This window comes from Geospiza fortis, unplaced genomic scaffold (genome assembly GCF_000277835.1).
Source record: "Geospiza fortis unplaced genomic scaffold, GeoFor_1.0 scaffold188, whole genome shotgun sequence".
Lineage (NCBI taxonomy): Eukaryota > Metazoa > Chordata > Aves > Passeriformes > Thraupidae > Geospiza > Geospiza fortis.
The window spans coordinates 2,177,330-2,201,097 of NW_005054337.1; the positions used below are offsets into that span (position 1 = coordinate 2,177,330).

The 23,768-nt window shown below is 49.7% G+C and overlaps 2 protein-coding genes across 2 annotated transcripts in view; one reads left to right on the forward strand and one right to left on the reverse strand.

The window, feature by feature from the left end:
- On the forward strand, positions 1-19,729 carry HELZ2 (helicase with zinc finger 2). The gene is made up of 19 exons (XM_005422183.3): positions 1-312; positions 407-590; positions 973-1,080; positions 1,625-2,148; positions 2,481-3,113; positions 4,245-5,028; positions 5,434-5,509; positions 6,828-10,338; positions 11,169-11,254; positions 11,596-11,727; positions 11,966-12,133; positions 12,349-12,490; positions 12,969-13,085; positions 13,510-13,702; positions 14,496-14,630; positions 14,865-15,083; positions 15,345-15,501; positions 15,999-16,166; positions 16,638-19,729. Exons 1-19 carry the CDS (start codon positions 41-43, stop codon positions 16,760-16,762), a joined length of 7,734 nt encoding a protein of 2,577 aa, XP_005422240.1. The 5' UTR covers positions 1-40; the 3' UTR covers positions 16,763-19,729.
- Positions 19,730-20,413: 684 nt separating this feature from the next.
- Positions 20,414-23,768, reverse strand: part of FNDC11 (fibronectin type III domain containing 11) — a 6,109-nt gene continuing 2,754 nt past the window's right edge. Inside the window, exon 2 of the mRNA XM_031058084.1 lies at positions 20,414-21,400. Coding sequence (XP_030913944.1) covers positions 20,414-21,382 — 969 coding nt within the window. The 5' untranslated portion in view covers positions 21,383-21,400. The remainder of the gene's footprint in view (positions 21,401-23,768) is intronic.

The window sequence follows — 23,768 nt, forward strand, 5'->3', positions numbered from 1 at the left end:
CGGCCCGCAGCGCTGCCAGTACGCCCACAGTGACGTGGAGATGGCCGTGTGGGAGGCCGAGAGGGAGCGCGGATTGCAGCGCTCTGATCTGCTGCCGTCCATGGGCACCGGCAGCACCAACAGCAAGCCAGCAGCACCTGAGCCCGTGTACTTCTACTGCCACGTCTGCCTGGTGACCTGCAGCTCGCAGGAGAGCTTTGAGAACCACTGCTCCTCCATCGAGCACGTGCAGATGCTCTCGGCCGACAGCTCCATGCAGTGGGTCCACCGCGCACCACCGCTCGGGCTGACCAAGTTCTCACTGTGCAGCAGGTAAGGCGTCCAACAGGGAAGAGGGCAGGGGCAGCAGGGAGCTGCCAGCTCCCTGAGGATCCCCATTCCACCAGGAACGCCTCTCTCCTGACAGAGCGGAGGCGTGTGAAATGGGGAACAGCTGCACCAAGGCTCATTCCAAAGAGGAGCTGCAGGAGTGGATCCAGAGGGTGAAGGTTTCTGTGAAGAAAAAGAAGCAAGCCCTGAAGGATGGGCTCTTGTCCTACCAGGACCGGCTCCTTGCTGAGTATCGGATGTGCTCCAACGAGGTGTTAATTGTGAGTGGCGGGCACAGGGTGGGAGTGCTGGGGTCCAGCGCATCGCAGGAATCCTCTGGTGTGAGAGTTTGGGAATGGAGCCCACTGCTCACCTTCCTAATGGGGATGCAAAAAGGGATGTGGCATCCTCCTTCCTTCATCTCTTTGGAGACAGCAACCTGAGAGCCTGCTCAGGGTACCCGAGCTGTGCCGTGCGTCCTCTTGCTTCCCAAGGCTGCTGCGTGGAGCAGCAGTGGGTGAGGATGGAATATGAGGATGTACTCTTGATCCCTCTTGGGAGGATGTAGCATAAAGGCAAGGATGAAGATGACACTGTGGAGGGCTTTGAGGTGTGTCCCTGGGATGCTGCCTTCAGTCCCTCTCCTCTCATGACTCCCCACAGATGGCTGAGCACGTCGAGGGTGTCAAAGTTGTGTGTGAGCAGCCTCTGCATGTGCAGCTGGAGGACAGGAAGAAGAAATACCAGTGGCAGTTCAAGGTCCACTCTAAGGTTAGCTCAGTCCTTTGCAGGGTTTTGTTTGCTTGGGGGCGGTTTAGCTATAGTTTCTGCAAGGGGCAGAAGGGTGGGGATTTGGGCATGTTTAAATGAGAGCATGTGCTGGGTACACAGGAGCTGCTCAGGTGGTGCCTGCACTGGGGCTGTGTGCAGGGGATGCAGCCACTGTGTCTCCTGTTTTGTGCAGTGGTCCTGGGGCAGACCTTGCTGCTCTCAACACCTCCCCTGTCACAAATAACAACATTCAGTTACTTTCCTGACCAGAATTTTGTGGATGTTGGAGGCAAGAGCCTGTCTTCTCCAAAGTAGATCTCCCATTTACTGCACACTGGCTGATATTAAACTGAAACCTGAGGTTCTCTGAGACCTTAGAGTAATTGCTGTGTGATTGCAAAAGGCATAAGCTGTGGTGAGGCTGACACAGAGTTTGGTTCCTCTGGCAGTTTATTCTAGGAAATGTTGCTGGAGCACCTCACCAGCTGCTGGGCTCTTCCCGTGGGCTGCCCTCACTGTGTCCCTGTCTTCTCCTCAATGGCAGATGCACCTGCAGCACGTGGCCCTGCTGAAGCGAGACCCTGGAATCAACTTCTACTTCTCGGGCAATGGGCTTTCCCGGGGCCTGCAGTACCTCTGTGGGGACCACGTGGCCACTGTGTCCTCCTCGCCCCGCGTCGCGCAGGTGGAGGTCAGCATGGAGTGCTGCATCCTGGGCATCTTCGAGCAGTGGGTGGTCTTTGACTTCGGCCAGCGCCCCGTCCTCATGCAGAAGCTCAGGGTGAGGGTGGGCCGGCGGGAGACCCCCCAGCACGTCCCCAGCACCAGGGAGAGCGCCCGCCCCGTCAACTTTGTGCGCTGGGATCGCGGTAACCGCATCATCGTTCCCAGCATGCCAAGGACTGCAGAAGATGTGGTGCTGCTGGCAAAGTACAAACCTCCTTCTCTGGCACTGGATTACCAAAGTGAGAGTAGTGCAGTCGTTGCCATCACCCGGCTCAACTATCGGGAGAGGATGCACAGCTTCCTCTTCCGTGAGGAAGAAGCTGAGCAGGCTCTGATTGCCAAGTAAGTGCCAGGTGTGAACCCTTTTGGAGATCCCCTTCGCTGGGGACCACAAGCCTGTTCCTAACCCTTGGGGCCATGCTGCTCCTGGGGTCTTCTGTTCATTCTGGGTTGGGTCTTGTGCTACCTTCCCAGAAAACTGGAAACAAGAAGGATGGCTTGCTGGGTCTCATCCTGTGGCCATGGATAAGCTAGAGCATGGTTTCTGTCTGTATGTGCTTGGGGGGCTGGCATACGCTCTCTGGGTGGAGGTGGCAATCCCCTCTCCATGGAGGAGGGCCCAGCAACTGACAGATCTTTTCTCTGCTCTTCATTTGGGTGTTTCCTCCTTTCAGACTCAACCTGCGTGTGCTCATCTCGCTGACCCCCATGCTGCAGAGCCTCTCCATGGGGGCGAAGTTTGCTCTCTCTGGGGAGCTGTTTGCTGAAGTGCCTACCCCTTACAACCTCTCACCAGACACGGACGAGGGGTACCTGCTGAGCAGGTCTGTGCCCACCGCCTTCCTGGCGCTTGACCCGCCTGTGGACAATCGGGTTTATGAAGTTTTTGTGGAGCATAAAGCCACCACAGAGAAGACCATCTGGCTACAGATACCAAGCAGATGCTGCTCGGAGCTGAACTTCAAGGCAGACACCTCCCACAAGGTGGAAATCCAGTTCCAAATAGACCAGCTGCTGTTCCGGCAGTGGCACCAAGCTGTGGACAGCTTGTTGGATGAGAAACTGGTCCTGCCAGATGTTGCCAGTTGCTCTATCCCCTACTCTCTTGGGTCCCCACAGAGAGGGAACAGCAAGCAGAAACAAGCCATCTCCTTCATCACAGGCCAGCCGACCACCAGCCGGCAGGTCCCACCTCTGCTCATCTATGGGCCTTTTGGCACAGGGAAGACATTCACCTTGGCCATGGCCACCTTGGAGATCCTCAGGCAGCCCAACACACGTGTGCTGATCTGCACTCACACAAACAGGTTAGCAGGGAGGAGGCAATGATAACTCTGGGCAAGCTGGTGCATTGCTCCCTGGGGGGGTGAAGGGGAGTCAGGGTGTATGAGACAGAGTCGAGCTGCCCTTTTTCCAGTGTGCACTTCAATCGCTTGTTTAAATAAATGAGTTTTTGTTGAATTTGTCTTAAACTGCTCAGCTTCCTGCTAGAAGGAAGCCTGGCATGGGTGGAAGTCTTTGTGGCAGAGCCAATGCAGACTTATAGAATCCCTGAATGGTTTGAGTTGAAAGGACATTACAACTTGTCCTGCTCCAAACCTTTCCTCTAGACTGGGTTGCTCCAAGCCCTGTCCATCCTGGCCTTGAGCACTTCACATATTCCTGCCTCATCATAAAATGGGAATGTGGCTGGAGAGAGAGTTTTCTCCAGCCTTTACTGTGTACTGCAATAAGTAGAAAGTTGCTGCCTGTCCATGCTGGGATAATGTTGTGCTCTAGTTGCCCTTGAAGGCTGTTTGGCTCTGTATACATGCCAATCTATTGACTTTTCCAGGGAGAGTTTGGGGAAGAGAAAATGCAGATCTGGTCTGAATGCCATTGGATCTGCCTTCAGAGAAACCAGGCCAAGACTGTTAAAATTAGAGCGGTTACACTGAAAAGAGTGTCCACATCTGATCCTGCAGGCTGTTACTGCCTGCCTCAGTTTTTAATGCATAATAGATGGTGACTGCTAATCTTAGCCTGTTCCAGGCTGCTTGCTTGCACGGAAGCTTCTCCTGTAGGTCTTGTCTCACCAGAGGATGGGGATGCTTTGCTGTCAGAGGAGAGCTCCTTGTCATTTGGCCCTGCACAGCATCAGGGCCACAGCTTTTGTGGGGCACATCACAATTTTCCATAAGAGTGTCAAGAGATGTCATAGTCTCAAATACCAACTCCTATTTTAAATCATGCTGTTGAAAGAGGCTGGGAATTGGTGGCTGCGTAGGCACTGGCTCCTTTGTGCAGTTGTGAATGTCTGCTGTGACAAGTGTGGTGTCACCAGAGCCAGGAGAGAAACTGCATGAGCGTTGCAGAATGATGAGAGAGAACTTTGTGTTGCAGAATTTAAGAACAGCACCGACGATTCCTTGACGCTTTTCCCTTTTGCTCCTCTCCAGCGCTGCTGACATTTACATCCGGGAGTATTTCCACAGCTATGTGACCACGGGGCACCCCTGGGCTGTTCCCCTGCGGATCATGTACACCGACCGGCCCGTCAGCACCATGGACCCCATCACCCAGATGTACTGCTGCCTCTCGCCGGACCAGCGCTCCTTCCGCCGCCCCACGCAGGCCGAGATCGACAAGCACCGCATCATCATCACCACCTCCATGCTGTCCAAGGACCTGAAGGTGCCCCGTGGCTATTTCACCCACATCATGATCGACGAGGCTGCGCAGATGCTGGAGTGCGAAGCTTTGGTTCCGCTCTCCTACGCCACTTTAGAGACCCGCATTGTCCTGGCTGGGGACCACATGCAGATAACCCCGAAGCTGTTCTGTGTTGGGGGTGGGCAATCTGCTGATCACACCCTCCTGAACCGGCTCTTTCAGTTCTACCAGAAGGAGACGCATGAGGTGGCCAAGAAGAGCAGGATCATCTTCAATGAGAATTACCGTTCCACTGCTGGCATCATTGAGTTCATCTCCAAGCACTTCTACGTTGGCAAGGGCAATGCTATCCAAGCCAGTGGGAACATCCCACCCCACCCCGAAATGTATCCCCTCGTGTTCTGCCATGTGTCTGGTGTGGCTGAAAGGGATATCTCCATGATTTCTTGGCAAAATATCTCTGAGATAATACAAGTGGTTGAGAAAGTGAAGGAGATCTATCAGAGGTGGCCAGATGAGTGGGGTGTCCGGGATCTGAAGAAGATCTGTGTGGTCTCCCATGGGACACAGGTACCTAGAGGAATCCTGCATTCCACCTGAGGGGGCTATGCCTGCACTGCTGACTAAACACTCCCTAAGAAAGACCCTTTTAATTTATTTATTTGTATTTGTGCTAGTAGAAATAGGAAATCTGGGGTCTCATGTGCCTTCAGTGTTTTTTTTCAGCACTCTCCATTTAGGTAGAGTGTCCTGGGTGGCTGGAGCAGAGATGGTGGGATGGCTTAGTTAAACACTTCTATCAGCATCTTCTAGGCAGCTTAATTCCAGGGCAGTGGGAGCTCTGGCTGAAGTCAGCCCACACGTGTGGCTGCTTTCAAGTAGTTTGGGGAACCTGCAGCTGGGCAGGATGAGGGACTCTGGTGTTTGGTGGGTGGCATTTCTGAGCTGAGATCAGTTGTGCCTCTCTCTTACCAGGTTTCTGCAACAAGACAAGAGCTGAGGAAAAAGCAGCTACAAGATGTGGTGGTGGAAAACTATGAAAATTTGCCAGGTTTGTGTCTTGTGCAACAGTCCCTCATGCCTGGCTGCATTTTGGGGTCTTCTGTGTGAGAGTCATATACAGCTTTTGCAGTCATGCTGGTGGACATGGGGGTCCATAGCAACTACAGCCACGGGGTAACAGGCAGGGGGAAGAGACACTGGGGCGTTAGCAGAGGAGTTCCCAACATCTTTACATTTTCCTCCTTGTTAACATGCAAAATATTGGCTATTGTTGTGGAAAAATACCTCTCTGGGAGGTGCCAGGCAGAGCTCCCCTGCCCTCTCAATGTCTCTGCCACCACCACAGTCCCAATTAGGAGGGAGTGCCTGGAACTCCTTTGGCTGATTTCCATACCCTTCTGGTTGGTAGAGCTTTGATTTTGTCTTTTCCTGCGTGAATAAGATTTCTCACTGAATTAAATCTGCGCCCAGCTGATTACTCATTTCAGATATATGGACTTTGCTTTGTAGGAGGGTAGAAACCCTGTAAGTGCCATCCCAGAGACCTGAGTATGTGTGAATCATGTGAAGCTCTAAGTACCAGTGAGGGAGGCTAGTGACAGAAGGGAATTGAAACCAGCATGGGTACCAATCACAGAACAGCTCACTAGAGGAGGAGTCTCCTGCTCTGGATGACAAGAGGCTGGTTTTGTCCTCAAGGACTTAATTTATGACTCATCAGTGTTTGTTTGGGGGTTTTTTTGTTGTTGTTGTTTTTTGGGTTTTTTTTTTTCCTTTTTATTGCGCAGCTGGGACTCCTAGTGGTGAGAATAACTGACCCCAGGGGGTGTTTGTGATCTCCACACCCTTTCTTTGCAGCCTCTTCCCAGCTCTGACATCACTAGGATGCCTCTTGTTGGTTATTATTTGTTTTGTGATCAGCAGAGCTCTTCCCGAGAGGAGAGGGATCCTTGCAAATGATCACTGCTCTTGTTCCTGCAAGACCCTCAGTTCCTCATGGAATTTGAGATTCAGAGCAAACTCTACCCCTGCTTGCAAGGAAGGGCTGCCAGTGGCACTGGGCATGCTGGGCTACTCTGTGGGTGTTCATGGCTGCACTGGTGCAGTGCTCTGCCTTTATCCCATCTCCAGGCTGTCCTTCCCTCCCTGGTGTGTGGGTGGTGGTGCCCGTGATGTCCACCCTGGTTCATGCGCAGAGGATCTCAGGATCCCCCTGCTTTACTCGCTTGGGGTGACCCCCATGTTTCAGCCAAGCAGGGATACATCAGTCCATGGCCATGTGATACAGTGTAGACAGGTGGCAGCCAGGCAAGGTCCTCCCTGCTGGGATCCAATGAGTGACTTTTCCCTTGTCCCCTCTGGTGCAGGGCGTGAGTTTCGGGTCATCATCATCAGCACGGTCCACACCAGCGAGAGCCTGCGTGTGTCAGCCTCCCACCACCTCGAGTTCTTCAACGAGGCCAGAGTGCTCAACACCATCATGACCCGGGCTCAGTCGCTGGTGGCTGTGGTGGGGGACGCCGTGGCCTTGTGCTCCCATGGCCAGTGCAGCAAGGTGTGGAAACGGTTCATCCAGCAGTGCATCGACAAGGGGAGCATCTTCCCGGAGAGCCTGACAATGGCTCAGATCAAACAGGCTGCGTGTGACAAGGAGAGCTGGAGCAGGAGCCTGGAGGGGGACGAGGACGACAGCGACGCAGACTCCTCGAGCTCTGAGGACGAGAGCATGAATGCTGATGATCCCATCCTCCAGGAGCTCTTAGATGAGAGCAAGAACATGCTGGTGACAGTGTCTGATGAAGGGCTGCTGAATGTGAAGGCCGAGGCTTCAAAGCAGTGGAAAGACAAGCGGGAGTATGTCAGCTTCTCTTCTCAGATGATGCAGCAGTACCAGCATATGCACCCCCAAATGTACAAGAGGTGTGAGCTGATCAAAGAGGGGTTCGACAGAGCTTCTGCCTTCACCCTCAATGACTCCCCTGCCATGAACATTCAGATCAAAGGCAGAGTTAACTGTGGGACAGCTTTCAGTGGGGACGAGGTGCTGGTGGAAATCCTGCAGAACAGCATAGGTGACGGCAGCAGCCACCGCCCACAGGGGAGGGTGGTGGGCATCCTGAAACGTGCTGAGAGAGAACCCACCTTCATCTGCATGATGGATGAGTTTGATCCCCGTGTGATGATACCCATCGATCCCACTGTCACCAAAATATTCGTCCCGGGGCTGAAGGAGAAGCCCAATGTCATCCCCATCCGCAGGCTTGTCAATGGGCAGTACAGAGTGGTCAGCTGTGAGAAGATCAGCCAGGAGACAAGGAGGTGCCAGTTCTTCTGTGTCCAGGTCATCTCCTGGAGGGAAGGATTTTACTACCCTTTGGGGATAATAACAGAGATACTGCAGGCAGCACTGACTTTGGAAGAAGGCTTAAAGATCCTCGCCTTGGAGTATGGTTTGGAGAAGAAATACCCAGCTCCTGTCACCAAAGAGTCAGCCAAATACACCTCCAACAGCAACATAAACCTCACCAAGGAAGCTCGGAAGGACTGTCGGAATTACACGACCTTCACAATTGACCCCCAAGGTGCCAGGGATTTGGATGATGCCATCAGCGTTAGGGATCTTGGGCGTCACTATGAGATTGGGATCCACATTGCAGATGTGGCTGGCATCATTCCCAAAGGCAGTGCCTTGGACCTGGAAGCAAAGAAGCGGGGTGTCACCTTCTATGCTCCCAAGCAGGAGCCTCTGTGCATGTTCCCACCCAAAATCAGCCAAGATGTCTGCAGCCTCCTGCCACAGAAAGACCGACGGGTGATCTCCTTGTTTGTCACCGTAGAGAAGGAGACTGATCAGATGTTAAAGGGAATCTTCACCATCTCCGTGATCCGCTCGGACAGGCAGCTGTCCTACGAAGAGGCAGAGCTCTGCATTAAGAACTGCTACAGGGGAGCAGCAAAGGCCCTTCGTTTTGATACCCTGGAGGACTGCATCGCTGTGGCTTATCACTTCTCCAGGATCCATCGCAAGTCTCGGCTACAGGAGGACTGTTTCTATGACCGGCTGGATGAGGAAAGTTCCCCAGGTAACAGGGGGTCCCATCAGATGATAGAAGAGTTAATGATCATGTTCAATAGTTTCGTGGCTGAGTTCCTCACCAACCAGGAGGTGACCAGAAATGTCACTCCTCTCCGGTGTCAGTGTGAGCCAAGTCTTGCACAGCTGTCACACATGAAAAACAAGTACAGCCACATCATTCCTTTGTCCATTCATCTCTTGCATCACCTTGGAGAAATGCCTCCTGCTCAAGACTCCCCTAAAAATGTGGAGTTCAGTCTTCTGGGCCCCATCTGGGAGCACCTGCAGTCAGCTGCTAATGCCCGTGACTTCCAGAAGATGCTCGACCTCGTTGTCACTGATGACATCCACCCAAAGCTGGCCCCCGTGGTCCTGGAGTTCAGGAGACTGCTCAGCCGCTCCTACTTCTGTCGCTCCAACTCCACCGTGCAGTCGAAGGCAGGCCATTACTCCCTGCACGTTGACTCCTACACCTGGGCCTCCTCTCCCATCCGCCGGTACGTGGACGTCGTGGTGCAGCGGCACCTTCACTCTGTGCTCCGCAAGAAGCCCCTCATCTATTCCGCGGATGACATTGAGTTTCTCTGTCACGACTTCAACAGGAAGAATAGCCAGGCAATGACGTATGAGAAGAGAGCCCACTCCCTGCAGATGGCCAGCCAGCTGAAGGACCAAGTCCTGCAGAAGATTGCCTTTGTGGTGGATATCGAAGAGATGAGCAGGTTTTTTAAAGCCCTGTTTCCCCTGAACAACGAGAGTCTTCCAGATCCGCAGAGAATTAGCTACAGGTCCCTTCAGCTGATAGAGCAGCCTGTGTTCATCCAGCAGCGGAGCAGCATCAGGCTGACCTGGAAGAGGAGGATGTACTCTGCAGAGACAAAGGAGCAGAGCCTGCTGGAAGGACCCCTCTGTGACAAGAGTGTCACCCTCTTCCGCACCCAGACGTGGCAGGAGGTGCTGATGGCCATCAGGAACGAGGAGTTTGACAGGGCCGCGTCCCTCCTGCGGCAGAGCAAGGAGCTGCACCACCGGCGCATAGGCTGGGTGAGAAAGAGCTCCTGCTCCCACTACATGGAGCTGTCCCTGGAGCTGAGCGCCGGCGACGCGCTGTGGTTCCAGCTCACCACCGACGTCAGCCGCGGCTTCCTGGTGCCCTTCGTGCAGCTGTGGTGCGTGACACCGGGCTTTGAGGTCTGCCTGCAGCACATGGAGAAGCCAATCGACTGCTTCTCGGCCTACGCCGCGCTGCAGTCCAAGGACAAGTACAAGAACACGACGGAGTACAACAAGGTGTGGATGCCCATGAGTGCCATGGAGTCTGCGTCGTGTGCCGTGGCCGAGAATGACTCAATTGTCCTCCATGATATTAAAATAAAGTGGGCAAAGCAAAGGACAAGCAAAGGACAGCTGCAAGGGAGCTTTGTGCTGAACAAGAAGTGGTTGGAGGACTGCTCCATTGAAGTGGACTTCTTCCACTGTTACCTGTGCATTCGTTTAGGTGGGCTGAAGCTTCCCAAGAGCCCTCAGAGCGATGAGGAATGCCTCAGCCATGGCCTCCAGAACCTGTCTTTGCTTGACAATGGCAAATCAGAGAACAAACTTGTGGTTGATCCCGATACCTACACCTGGGTGGCTCATGGGGTCACGGAGGAGTTCAACGATGACGAGAAGTTGGACAGGACTGGTCAACAGACTGTGAATTTTTACATCCACTATATGTCTATGGAGACCATTCCTGTGGAGATCTCACAGGATTCTGCAAGGTTCACAGTAGAGCTCATTCCAAAGATGCTGCCAGACATGTAAGTGGGCTCAGCAGTGTGCTCTGGTTAACCTGGCTTCCCACAGGACCCCTCTGCTGCACCCCCAGGGGCTTTCCTCACTGCTGTGGCTCATCCCCTGAAAAACTTGCTCTTATCCTTGTTCTGACTGGCCATACTGCTGGGCTGTGGGTCTTTGTGGGGGATGGCAGCACCCCTCATGTCTGTTCTCCAGAGAGTCTCATGCTCTTCTGGTTGCCCCTGAGAATGGGGAAATAGGGGAAGGTGGTGAAATTTCCCTGAGCACCTGCTTCTTATATTACTGGCTTGCTGCAATATGTGTTTAAAAGGCCAAGTGAAGCCCTGGAGTGGGATTTCCTTAGTGGAAGAGTTTCCTGATTTCCAAATCACTCCCCGTTGTTGTTGCTGCAAAGCAAGTTGTGCTCTTTTTAAATCAGAACTCGTGTCTAGTTTACCCTTCCTTGTACACAGCATATGCTTCTATGCACCCTCAGTGCTGTAGCATTCTCAGGGCAGAATGTGCTTCCTTTTGCATTGTGAATTTTAGGAAACATTAGAAGCTAATCCAATAAAAGGGCGTGGGCCATAACAAAACAGACTTGGGAGAGGAGTTGTGTTCCTTGCTCTCAACATCTTTGTGGGCTCAGCTCTTCAGTCAGTTAAGAAATGGTCTCAGATGCAGAGGAGCAGAATAAGTTTATGTTTTTTGTGGTTTAAGTTCTTTATAGAAGGAGTTAATGCAACAACAAAGCAGAGAGAAAGAATAAGTAAGGCAGTTAAGCAAAGCTGTATTACAACTTTTGCTATTTTATGCTACATTCCATTCATTCCTATTTTTCCTTGTCTGTCAGACGGAAAGAAAAAGCAATTTGGAGGCTCAAGTATGCCTCTGACCTTGCTACAAGCATTGCCCTTGGCCACGAACCTCCTCAGAAACGTAAGTGCAAATATTAACCTTTCTTACCTTGTGGCTACTTCTGGCCAGGCAGGTGCCCTGGCAGTTTCTGTGGGCCCTTGCCCACAGGGGTGATAGGGGTGATGCTGCTATGTAATTTGGGATGCCCTGCTGGTGGCTGGCACAGCTGAGATTGTCATCCCCAGGACTCGCAGAGATGGTTCATGGGCAGAGTATCTTGGCATGGGACAAAGATTATTTCTGGGTGGTCTGGTAATGGACCACCATCCCTAGGTACCTGCTGCACCCTCTTGCTGGATCATTTCTGTGCTGCCCTCAGTAACCTTCTTTAAATTTGTTTTCTTGGCTCTTTGCTCTAACAGTGACAAAATCCAAAATCCTGCAGCAAAAATCCTTTGATATCCCTGGAAGCAACTGGAAACTTAACAAGAGTCAGAACCAGGCTGTTCTGGATGCTCTAAGAGAATCCTTCATGCTCATCCAAGGCCCACCAGGTAAGAGGGGAGAGCAGAATACACCTGCTGTGGTATGAATAGCAGGTAAGAGGTGATCTGCTGCTTTCCATTGGACCCTTGGTGAGCCAGGAGAAGGGAGCATGGGTTGGCATGACCAACAGCTGTGCAAGGCAATCCCCTCCATTCTTGATTTTATTTTGTGGCTGATCAGGTGGATACAGCTCCAGAGCATGAGTGTTGTAGTTAAAATGTTCTTAGCAAATTCCTTTTTTATTAGGCACAGGGAAGACCGTTGTTGGAACTCACATTGTCTACTGGTTCCATAAACTGAATGAAGAGATTGTTGAGAAGGACAAAACACAGTGCTTGGAAGATGAAAAGGACAAGAGGAGAAAGTGCATCTTGTACTGTGGCCCATCCAACAAGTCTGTTGATGTTGTTGCTGGTAACTATCATCTTTTAAGCCCCTCAAGTGGCTTGTACTGGTGGGAGGGAGAACATGTGGTGTGGAGGGGCCAAAAGTGGGGCTGGTCCTTACAGAAGACCCTGCACTGCAGGGCAAGGACCAGAGATGGGATGATGAGAGAGGGACAGGGAGAGACAGGCCTGAGAACCACCAGTGCCTGGTACTGTCTGAGCAGACCTGCCCTCCTTTTCCAGAGATGCTGCTGAAGATGAAGAAGCTGAAACCACTGAGGGTTTATGGGGAGGCCATTGAGACGATGGAATACCCATACCCGGGGAGCAACCGGAACATCTCCCGTAAATCCCTACGGGATGCAAAGCCAAAACGTGAGCTCAGGTAGGATGGCATGGCCCTGCAGGCTCCTAGGGTGCTGGGGAGAGGTGGCTTCTGCATCAGTAATGCTGAACAAACCACAGCAAATAGTTTCATTCCACCACTGCAGAGCAGCACTATTTACCTGCTTTCTAATTAATTTGTAATTATTTTTTTTCAAGTGAATGTGTACACTCTAATCTGGCACCTAGTCAGGAAATCCAGGTAGTTGAAAAGTCTCTAGATGTTTTCATCTCCTTTTGGAACAGCCCTGAACATCTCTGACTTCATTCCTGCCTGCAGCTGCTAAAGGGAAGCGGCTGTATTTTATGTCCTCAAGGTTGAATTATTTGGTCTACAAAGATGGGAAAGTTTGGCTGTGAGTTTTTTAGCTGATGGGGTTTCTCCATGTAGGCAGGTTGTGTGATCTGCTTCACTGTAGAAGAAATTACTCAGGTCTCAGTGTTGAGGGAAAATTTTTATATATTGACTCTTTATTCAGTGAAATAATCCTGCACCATCGCATCCGGCGGGCACCCAGCCCCTTCTGGCAGAGGATCTGTCACTTTGACACTCGGGTGAGGAATGGAGAGGAGATCACAGAAGAAGAAACAAAGGAGTGAGTAGGAAGAGACCCTGGTGAGAGATGGCTGACTTTGGCTGTGTGCCACCTCTGAAGCACAGATTAATAAACTGTGTGTTCAGAATAATGACAAAAAGTGATGAGCTCGAGGTTACAGGTACAGCACAGAGCCTCAGAATCACTTTTGTACTGGTGCTGTTGTTCATCTGGACCAAAAATTCCTATTCTGCCTGTGTGACCCTTGAATCCTTCACCTGGACCCCCTGCCCTGTTGAGCTCAGGACAAAGTACATTTCCTAAGTGTCCAACCAAAGCCCTTTTCTGGGAACACCAGCTCATCCTGGGGAGGGAGGTGAAGCCATAAGCATTTGGGAAAGCACAGCCTCTGCCTGGTTCCTGCGTGAGGAATCTGGAGGTGTTTCCCTTATGCATAACCTGGTGTTTTCTGCATCAACACTAGGTACAAAGGTTGGTTGACACAAGGTCGTTCGTATCAGCTGGCGCATCACGATGTCATCCTGTGCACTTGCTCTGTCTCATCTGCCAGCGCCCTGGAGCACCTCAATGTCAAGCAGATAATCATTGATGAGTGTGCCATGTCCACAGAGCCCGAGACCCTCATCCCCTTGGTCTGCCACGGCCGTGCTGAGAAGGTATGTCCCTGCCAAAGATGTGTCTCTGGGACAGCTGCTCAGGGCTCTCAAACCTTTTCCATCCCTTACCACGCTGCTCTTACAAGACCTGTTAGGATTTTAAGGTTTGTGCTTCTTATGGGGTGGGTGTCGCTGCCATAGAAAAAATATTCTGGCCCAGGTACAGAGTATTAACGTGACAAGAGGCATAAACACAGTTTGGGCTGTTCAACCTGGAGAAGAGAAGGGTCCAGGGAGACCTTAGAGCCCCTTACAGTGCCTAAAGGAGCTCCAAGAGCAGTGGAGAGGGACCTTGGACAAGGGCATGGAGTGACTGGAGAAGGAGGAATGGCTTCACACTGGTAGAGGACAGAGTTAAATTGGATATTAGGAAGAAATTCTTCCTTGTGAGGATGGTGAGGCTCTGGCACAGTTTTCCCAGAAAAGCTGTGGCTGCCCCATCCTTGGCAATGTTCCAGGACAGGCTGGATGTGACTTGGGGCAACCTGGGATAGTGGAAGGTCTCACTGCCCATGGCATGTGGCTGGAACAAGATTGAGCTTTAAGGTTCCTTCCAACCCAAACTATTCTGTGCCTCTAGAATTCTATGGTTCTTTGTGTTCCTCCCATCAGATGGAAACATTATCTAGGACAGCATCTTTACGTCATGTCCAATGTGGTCTTTGGCTGAGGTTGCTGTAAATGTGACATAAATAAGTAGCAGCAAATATCTGTGTGCAAACAGCCTTCCAAAGAGCTGATGGCCTTTGCAGTGCCTCCACCTTGCAGCTGAGGTGTCTGCTCTTCCTTCCAGGTTGTTTTGCTGGGTGATCACAAACAGCTGAGGCCAGTGGTTAACAATGATGTCTGCAAGACCCTTGGCATGGAGACGTCTCTCTTTGAGCGCTACCAGGAGCAGGCCTGGATGCTGGACACACAGTACCGCATGGTAAGGCCCTCCAGTGGGTTGTCTTCTATCCATCACAGAAAATCCAGGCTTGCCTTAAGCATCAGATAGTCTCCATTACTGTTTCCCCTTCCTAGACACAGGATTATATGTAGGAATATGCCAGTGCCAACTCCAGCAGAACGGCATTGTGCTGAAGCCTGCCCAGAAAGATGCTACAGGCTGAGAAGATAATTGGGTTTTGTTCACCTCAGTTTCCCTCCTTTTCTCTGCCAGCACAAGAGCATTTGCGAGTTCCCATCCCAGGAGTTCTATGAAAAGCGGCTGAGAACGTGTCCCCAGCTTACTCGGAAACCCAGTGTGCTCCACCATAGAGACAACAACTGCTGCCCCATCATCTTCGGGCACGTGGAAGGGAAGGAGCACTCCCTCATGATTTCCACTGAGGAAGGAAACGAGAACTCCAAAGCTAACCTGGAGGAAGTGGCGCAGGCGGTGAGCAGGGTCCTGGGGAATTGCTGGGGATGCAGAAGGGAGGGAGTTGTGCTGGAATTGTGGAGGGATGATAAAGATATAAAGATCAGCAGCGTCTGCCTGGTGCCTCCCAGGTCTGGAGCACACCAGGACGCCCCTGGGCAGAGCCAGGTGTGGGGCAAAGTGATTGCAAGGCAGGTGCCATGGGTGGCCCGGGGAGAGGTGCTGGGGGGCTCTTCCGTCCGCCCCGCTCCCAGGTGAGCAGGACGCTGGTGTCTCCAGGTGAGGATAGCCAAGCAGCTGACACTAGATGGCACCATCCGGCCAGACAGCATCGCCATCCTGAGCCCCTACAGCGCCCAGGTGTCCGAGATCAACAAGAGCCTACAGAGGGAGGGCATCCGCGGGGTGACCGTCTGCACCATCACGAAGAGTCAAGGTGAGGGGACAGCAGGGGGACGGTTGGGCCTGTCCCCTCCTGCCTTCCTGAGGAGCTGCTCACAGATACAGTCCTTGAGCAAACCCTACCCCGGGGTCATTGCAGCCATGGAAGACCAGATTTCTGGGTGATTTGTGATTACAGTAAATCCTTTGAAAGCCTCTGGAGTGCTTGGGCAGGGTGAGGCTTCTGAAGGCAGGGAGGTGAAGGATCTCTAGTGGAAGATTTCTAGAGAAAGGTTCCCTGCCCATGTCAGGGAAGTTGGAACACAGAATATCCCTTCCAAAAGAAAACCATTCTGTGATTCTCTGCTTCTATCTCTGAGAAGGGTGTTAGAGAACTGCCAGAAGATATTTGTTCTCTTTGGAAAGCAATGACCAGGAGTCCAAAGGCCTCCAAAGCTGGAGAAACCCAGAGGGTGGCAGTAGAGAAATGTGGGGTAGAGAAATGGCCAGATGCTTCCTTCTAAGAAAATCTGGTTTGTTTCCACTTTCTAGGAAGTGAATGGAAATATGTGATCCTGTCAACTGTACGCTCCTGCCCCCGGTCTGAGATCGATAGGAAGCCCACAAAGAGCTGGCAGAAGAAATACCTGGGGTTTGTTACCGACCCAAACCAGGTCAATGTTGGCATCACACGAGCTCAGGAAGGACTCTGCATCATAGGTTGGTATCCTTGGACCATGCACAAGCCTTCAGGGGAATAGGATTCTTGGATAAAGGGATGGTGATCCAAACTAGTACAACCAGTGATCATGCTTTATTCTTCTGCCCTTTAGTCTGGGGTTTTGAAAACTGGGGAATCTGGGCAAAGCAGGATTCATTCACAGATTGAATACAGCAAATATAGTTAGTTTTTCTCACACACGTTGTTTATGTTGTTTATGTTACTTTCATGATAGAACTCTGTCCTAACAATAACCTGGCTGCTCATTTTGCTCCTAATCACAAAGGTGTAGGCTGTGATGTGTAGGAAAGCTGCTCACAGATATGACAGCATGGAAAAGGGAGCTGGGATTTCACAGATATCTCCCTGCAAGTGACCCAGCCCCCTCAGCTAGAGGTTATAGACAAAAAATGGTATCAGCCAAGCCTCTTCTAGCCACTAACCTGCTGTCCCCATCCCGCTGCCCACAGGGAACCGGTACCTCCTGGAGTGCAACCCTTTGTGGAAGAGACTGGTCCAGCATTACTACCACCACAACAGCTGCACTACAGCTCAGGAGATCCGTGTCAGGAGGACCGCAGCCCTCTCCCGGTGAGGATGGGCCCTCTCTGCCCGAACTGCATTATGTGTGCCTTGGGAAGGACCAAATCTTTCCATTATTCAATGACCTTTGGAGCCAAATGCAGCGGGGGATCTGGGAACTTCCCGTGACAACTCAGCTTCAGCGTCCGCTTCAGCATCTTGAGGTGTTTTTAATCAGTGCAATCCTGGGCAGGAACTTTCAATTCTAGCAAACCAAAAAGGCATTGGAAATAGATGATGGGCATGTGACTTTACTGATGATGATACTATTTTTGTAACCAAGCTGTTCAGCAGAACCCTCATCCTACTGCAGCTGCAGTTTGGGGGGACCAAATATTTACTCCAGCTGTCAGGGTTGCACTTTGGGGATCAAATGCTGAGTCTGTTCATTGGGGAATGACTGCAAGCAGTGGAGCAGCACAGCAAGATGCTTTTTGCCATGGAGGACCAAAGCTTCTGAGTACTGCCTCTCATTTTAAATCCAAGGACAGGAGATTTTTAAGACTTTTCACTTTTTACTCTTTTTTTTTTTTTAAGTGAAGGGGAAAAGCAATGAGAGATGCATGCACCACTCTTTGTCTAGCCAAAATGATGTTGTCTGAGCGTGTAAATATCGCAGTGGCAAGGCCAAGGTGATTTTGTAAATAGATTTACGTGTTCTTTGTAGGAAGGAGGTTGTCCTCACCAGCATAAAGGCAATGAAAAGCGGAGACCTCTCCTACCAGGAAACCTTGGGATTTGTCAGCCCATTTTAAACTGTTCAGAATTTTATTTGATATCTCCTGTTATCCCCCCTCCCTTTCCTACCCCACTTTTTTTAAAGCTGCTTTTAATTTATTAACTTTTAACTCTGTGAATTTCTTTCACAGCCTTATGGCCTGAGTTTTTAAGAGCAGTGAAGGAGTGTATGTGTATAATGTATTTTTATATTTTCTGTAGCCAAACTGCTGTGAGCTGGAAGCTGTGGTTCACCAGAGAGGCTGCTTTCACCCAGTGACATGTGGCTGGTAGAGATGTATTGTGGTGAATGGTGCCTCTGAAAATCATGGAGCTGCTTTTGGAAGCATGACAGTTTTGAGGGAGGGTGTCTTTTATCTCATTTCAATTCTGAATGTATGAAGTGCCTGCCTCAGCTCTCCCCAAACCACATGCTTGGCTGTCCTTGGGTGTTTATGTGGGACGGAGCTGAGATGCAATCACCAAGTTTTCCTTGTGGTGTGGATCCCTGTGATGTCACAGCGTTATGGCAGGAGGAATTTTGTCCTGTTTGCAACTGAAATCCAGCGTGGCTCTTTCCCATGTGGAGGAATGGCAATAGGAAAGCATTGTGTCTGTAAAAGTTTCTGTTTAACTCCGTGTTTCTTCTCATGACTCTGTGTTAGACTTGCCTCCAGAACCTATGGAGAGGTTTTGTTGTTCTCTTCCTAGTTTAAACTACCTTCCTGCAGTCTGCCTTTGGGGGATTTGAGCTGTATGCCAAAGACCACCCAGCTCTTGTCCTGCTGACGCATAATAGTGCGCATATGGCTGGCAATTCCATGAAGGATAAAAACCCATAGGAAGTATCTCCTGCTGGTTCTAAAGACGCTTGTTAAAAGCTGGTAAGTTGTAAAATTAATTGTTCCTCTTTGAAGTCATCCTGCATGGGACCTTAAAAGGTTCTGCACCAGCCTGATTAGCAAATGTTCTTGCAATTCCAAAATAAGATTGTCTGTGGATCATTCTGTGGACTACTGAAATGAAATAATCTGGCTCCAAAGATGCTATGGAGAATTGCAAAAAATGCTGGAATTGTTGGGATAACTACTTTAGCACAGTGCCAGCTTCATTTAACAAAGCCACCTTGGTTCCTTTAGAACCAGTGAGTCTCGTTTTCATTATCTCCTTTAAGTGAAGAGCTTCTCCCCTGGGTTTTGTGCTGCTTATTTCATACATGTAACACAAACAAGGAGTTTCACCCCAGATTTGTGGCTTAGTCAGTGCTCTTGGGGGGTTTGGCCAAGAGAGAGTCCTCATAAAGAACTCCCTTTGTCCTTAGTGGGAAAAAAGTGTTTATTTCTACTTCATGGAGGTAGAATGTTTTGCTTGGTCTGTGTTGCAAGGCAATATACATGTTTTTTTTTTTTTTCCTCTGAGGATGTATTTTATAACTGGTGATTAGGAAATGCACCCAAGCAGTTACAGCCAGGCTGGGCCCTCGGGCTGCTGGTGCTGTCAGCAGGTTCCTGGAGAGCTGGTCGTGCAATAGTCAGGGATAGCAGAAAGTGCAATTAAACTTTTTATAGACTGTAGCTGAGTATCATGTTCTTGTCCTTATGCTCATGGAGTGAATCATGGAAATCAAGAGGAAAAAAAGTTCAAATTAGCCTGGGTTCATTTGCATGCAGAGTTTTGAATTTACTTTTGGAAGAATTGTATGTTTGAGCAATATTCTTAAAATACCAAACTTTTGGTAATTCCAATAGGAACACCCTGGCAGTGTGGTGCCCAGGGCATCTGTCCAGTCACAGGCTCTGTGTTCTCCACAAAAGCACATGGCTGCAGGATACAAATGTCAGTTCATCCAAATTAACTTAATTTCCTCAGCACTAGCTAGAGCTTGAGCACAAATTGAACAAGGGGAACCTGTGCAGGCAGCCAGTGGTGAGCCCAGCATCAGGGGGGGCTGGACTGTTTTTGAGGATTTGGACAGATCTGTGTAGGACAATCAATTTACTGCAATAAATCGGTGGGGTTTTTAAAAATAGAAATGAAATGTCAAGTGTCATGAAGTCTGAATTAAGGAACTTGAAATGGGGCAGGTTTTTATCTTTTGTATGTCTGTGACTCGCAGCAAACCTCAAATGACCTTTTGGATACCAATATTTTTATCTGCTTTGACTGTTCATAAGAATGAATCTCAACATTCCTTTTTTGATATTTAAGCCATAATTGTAAAAATTATTTGAATTTATTTAAATAATAAATTTTATTACTAAAAGGTCTGTTTCTGTGGTGGTTTGACTAGAATCTGTGTGGGGACAGCTCTCTTTGGACTGAACCAAATGGTAGAAAAGAAAATTAACATTAACTGCAGGTATTTCGCAGAAACTGATTTTTTACATATTGATGTATTACCCTTCCTTGTTTGTTGGATGGCTTGGGGATTATTTATTGTTGGGTTTTGGTTGGTTTTTTGTTGGTTTTTTTTTCTATTAAAGTGATCTTTTAATGAACCTTAGAGGGGTGAAGTCAGTGAGAAAAAGCAGTGATGGACATAAGTCTGGGTGGATGATTTGAAGTTAAGAGTTCAGTTCAGGTATTTTGGAGGAAGGACAATACAAACCCAAAACATCATCGGAAGAAGCTGATACTGATCATCCTTCAGTGGATGGAAAGCATTCGATGGTAGAGATGCTTCTGTCTCCTGTGCTCTACTTCAGAGGTGTCCTGCAAGATTTTCTGGTTCTGGCTGCTCCCACAGCCAGACAAAACTGTTGAGTCCCAAATGCTGCCTAAAGATGTTATTTTTTGTGAGAAATTTCAAATGGATTACTGCTAACCTGGAGAGATTTTGGGAAGGCGCCTGTACAATTGCTGTTGAAAACAGAACGAGTTTGATTTAAAGCAAACTGTTTAAACAATTTCTTTTTAATTACTCTTATTCATCTTTTTCATTAAACCATTAAACTGAGGGAGTCGGTCTTGTGAGCCGCCTCATCAGGCTGCGGTTGGGGGCTTCCTTGGTGTCTTCAGCAGGGTGAGTTTTTGTCTTCAATATAATGCAGTCGTGCCACTGCGAGTAGACGAGTGTGTGCGTGTCGGATCTCCTCACTTTGAACTCGTACAACCTGCCAGGCAGCAGGTGGTTGATTACACATGGGTTGGAGATGACTTCCTGGGTCCGACCGTATCCTGGTTCTGTCTGACTGTCATCTGTCACTAGCTTGATCTCCAGCTGCCATCGTTCCAGGTGAGACTCTTGACTCTCAGTGAACCACTTGAGCTGGGCCCAGGTCTGGCACGCGAACGACTCTATCCGATCAAAAATCGGCGGCTTCTTCGTGTAGAGAGAAAAAGTAATGGGAGGGTGTAGAGCACCTCCGAGATGTATCTGTGACACCAAACTGTGCTTGACGTGGAGCTTCCTTGGCTCTTCCAAGGAAATGAGCTTATTGAAAAACATGGAGAGCTTGAGCACTCTCTTTATATTCAAGTCCCACTGGGAGAGGAAATCTTCTACGTCACAGATCTGTACGTAACGGCTCAGCTCCTCCCGGCCTCGTTCCAGCTGTTCCAACAACTCTGTTAGAAGTGCCAGCTGGATTTCAGTCTGTTTTTTCCCCACCTTCTTGATCTTCTGGAGTTGGCAGGGGTTTGCTATTTGCAAGATGTCAGCAAAAATCATCATATTGTTCTGGTCTCTCACGCACACGTGTCTGGGCTCAAACTTCAAGTAAAAGTAACACTTCTTCAGAAGATGAACTTTGTTCCAGTGGTACTGGAGGTGGTGGGGGTTCAGGTCAGAGCGCAGGAAATCCAGAACAAGATTTTTGTTTCTCAGGTACTGCTTCATGCTGGCATTGTCATCCTGTTCTTCTCTGGGTGGGGTACTGTCCGGAGTGGTTTCAGTCTCGTGCAAAACCTTAGCCATGTTTCCAAAGCTTGGGTGCTGTTATAGGAAAGCAACAATAAAAACATTAAGAACCAAAGGAAAAGCAGCTGTGAGGGAGTACAATCATGGCTGTGACTCTTCTCTCTTAATTAAAGCTTAGCTTATAAAGAACTGTCAGACTAGATGTAGTTCCAGAGGAATTTTCCTTCATACTTGTCTGGTGTCTAATGTTTTCTATCCTCTACTTATGTGTTCCAACTGGTCTCCCTCTACCCGCCCTTGAGAGGTTCTACCTCTACTTAATAGATTCACTGACAGGAACTATTCTCTGATACACTCTGCCAAAATTTCTCCCTATCTTATTATCTTGTTTCATTCTAATTAGCTGCCTTTGTACTCCTGTAAGCAATTTCTTTCCATTCTTCTGCCTCTCTGGAGATGCCTATTTTTCTCTCTTTGTAATCTGCCAGGCTGTTGAGGTTTGAGGCCCATCTTCTAAGCCAGTTCTACATAATCACATTGGTGATTCAAATTAACCCTCTGCCCCCACACGAGCTGGAATGCAGCAGGCAGAACAACACAATCCACCGAGTGCCACCTCACAACAGCTTCCAAGAGGAATGACAGCATTTTCCTTGTGCTTCTGCCTTCGCCAGTGGATTGACAGTCATAACCTGACAGTGTTTTCTGTGATGCGCTGCTTTCCCTATCTTTGGGTTTAGTTTGAATCATCTGAGACCATGAGGTCTACTTGGATTTTCTGCAATGTACAGCAAGAGGATAACACACGTGTAAAGCACCTCTAAACAGGTAACAGGTTGCTGTGGGGGTGTTGAGGCTGTGATTCTTGCAGCACCACTTCTGCTGGCTTTATCTTAGCTGTTTACAGGGGTCTGGAGTGACACTACAAGGGGGAATGGCCTGAAACTGACAGAGGGCAGGATTAGATTGGCTATTGGGAAGAAATTCTTCCTTGTGAGGGTGGTGAAGCTCTGGGACAGTGTGCCCAGAGAAGCTGTGGCTGCCCCATCCCTGGAAGTGTTCAAGGCCAGGTTGGATGGGGCTGGGAGCAACCTGGGATAGTGGAAGGTGTCCCTGCCCATAGCAGGGCATTAGAATGAAATGAGCTTCAAGGTCCTTTCCAACTCAAACCATTCTGGGATGATTTTATATTTCATTTACTGGCAAAGATATGCCCTGCCTGATGGTGCCATCTGTGCCAAGGTGGAAGGTGTTTCTGTGTTGTGCTTTAGCTGAAGTGCCTGTGGCTCACACAGCTTATGTACCACAAACAGCAATTAGCTAAATAAATGCCTGTGTCCCTGTTGTCAGTGATACTGTAATGAAAACCCAGATGGATATTTAGGTGGCTTTCACAAGCTGAATACACTTGATTTGAAAACAAAATAAATATAGCATTCTGAAACCAAGATCTAATTGGGATCTCTTAATTCTTACATGCCCTGTAGAAGCTAGATGGTGAGATCTACTTAACAAAGCAATTTTTCTTGGCCTCATTTTCCCTAAATTCATAACAGAGCTAATAACACTTCCTCATAGGAATTCCAAGCATTTGTAAAGCTTTCAGCTGTCTGGCCCTGAGCTGCACCACAGTTTATAGTAAGTCATTCATTTGCAACTTTATCTTCCAAGAGAGCTGTCAACTGAAGAAAAACAAGCTGTATTTCCTTTTCACTTTTTTCTTTCCACAAAAAAAACCCGACCTAAACCAAAGCAGTGCCAGCTCCCGGCATCGTGTATGAAGCAGCAGGACCAGCACATGTGCCAGGTGACATTCCCCACTCTTGGAGGGATTTGGCTCTGCTGAGCAATGTGTTTGCCCACAGACCGAGCTGTCATTGTGCTTATTTTCCCTTGCCTTTCCCTATGTTTTCACATCCCTATTTTTTCCTCCCGCCAGGGAGGGCTGGCTGTGTTCCCTGCTGTTCTGTTTGCAGCCAGGAGGAGCTGCATCACCCAGGGAGGGGGCTCTGTGTTCACCCAGGCCGGGCTTTGGAGAGGTCTCAGGGGCACCAGGGGCTGCCCCCTCGGGCCCTGGCCCACCTTGTCACATCCCGAGAGCAGTGTCCAGTTGCTATTCACCCCCGGGAGCAGTGTCCAGGTGCTGTTGACACCCGGGAGCTGTGTCCAGGTGCCGTTCAGACCACGGGAGCAGACACTATTCAGATACTATGCCGTCCAGATACTATTCACACACCAGGAGCAGCGTCCAGTTGCTATTCACACACTGGGAGCAGTGTCCAGTTGCTATTCACCCCTGGGAGCAGTGTCCAGGTACTATTCACACTCCGGGAGCTGTGTCCAGGTGCCGTTCACCCCCGGGAGCTGTGTCTAGTTGCTATTCACCCCCGAGAGCAGTGTCTAGCTGCTATTCAGACCCCGGGATCTGTGTCCAGGCGCTCCG

Excerpts from the sequence above, each read along its gene's own strand:
- HELZ2 (XM_005422183.3), top strand. The coding sequence starts at position 41 with ATGGCCGTGTGGGAGGCCGAGAGGGAGCGCGGATTGCAGCGCTCTGAT. Across the intron at positions 3,114-4,244 it reads ATCTGCACTCACACAAACAG|CGCTGCTGACATTTACATCC; the intron begins GTTAGCAGGGAG and ends GCTCCTCTCCAG. Across the intron at positions 14,631-14,864 it reads TGGACACACAGTACCGCATG|CACAAGAGCATTTGCGAGTT; the intron begins GTAAGGCCCTCC and ends TTTCTCTGCCAG.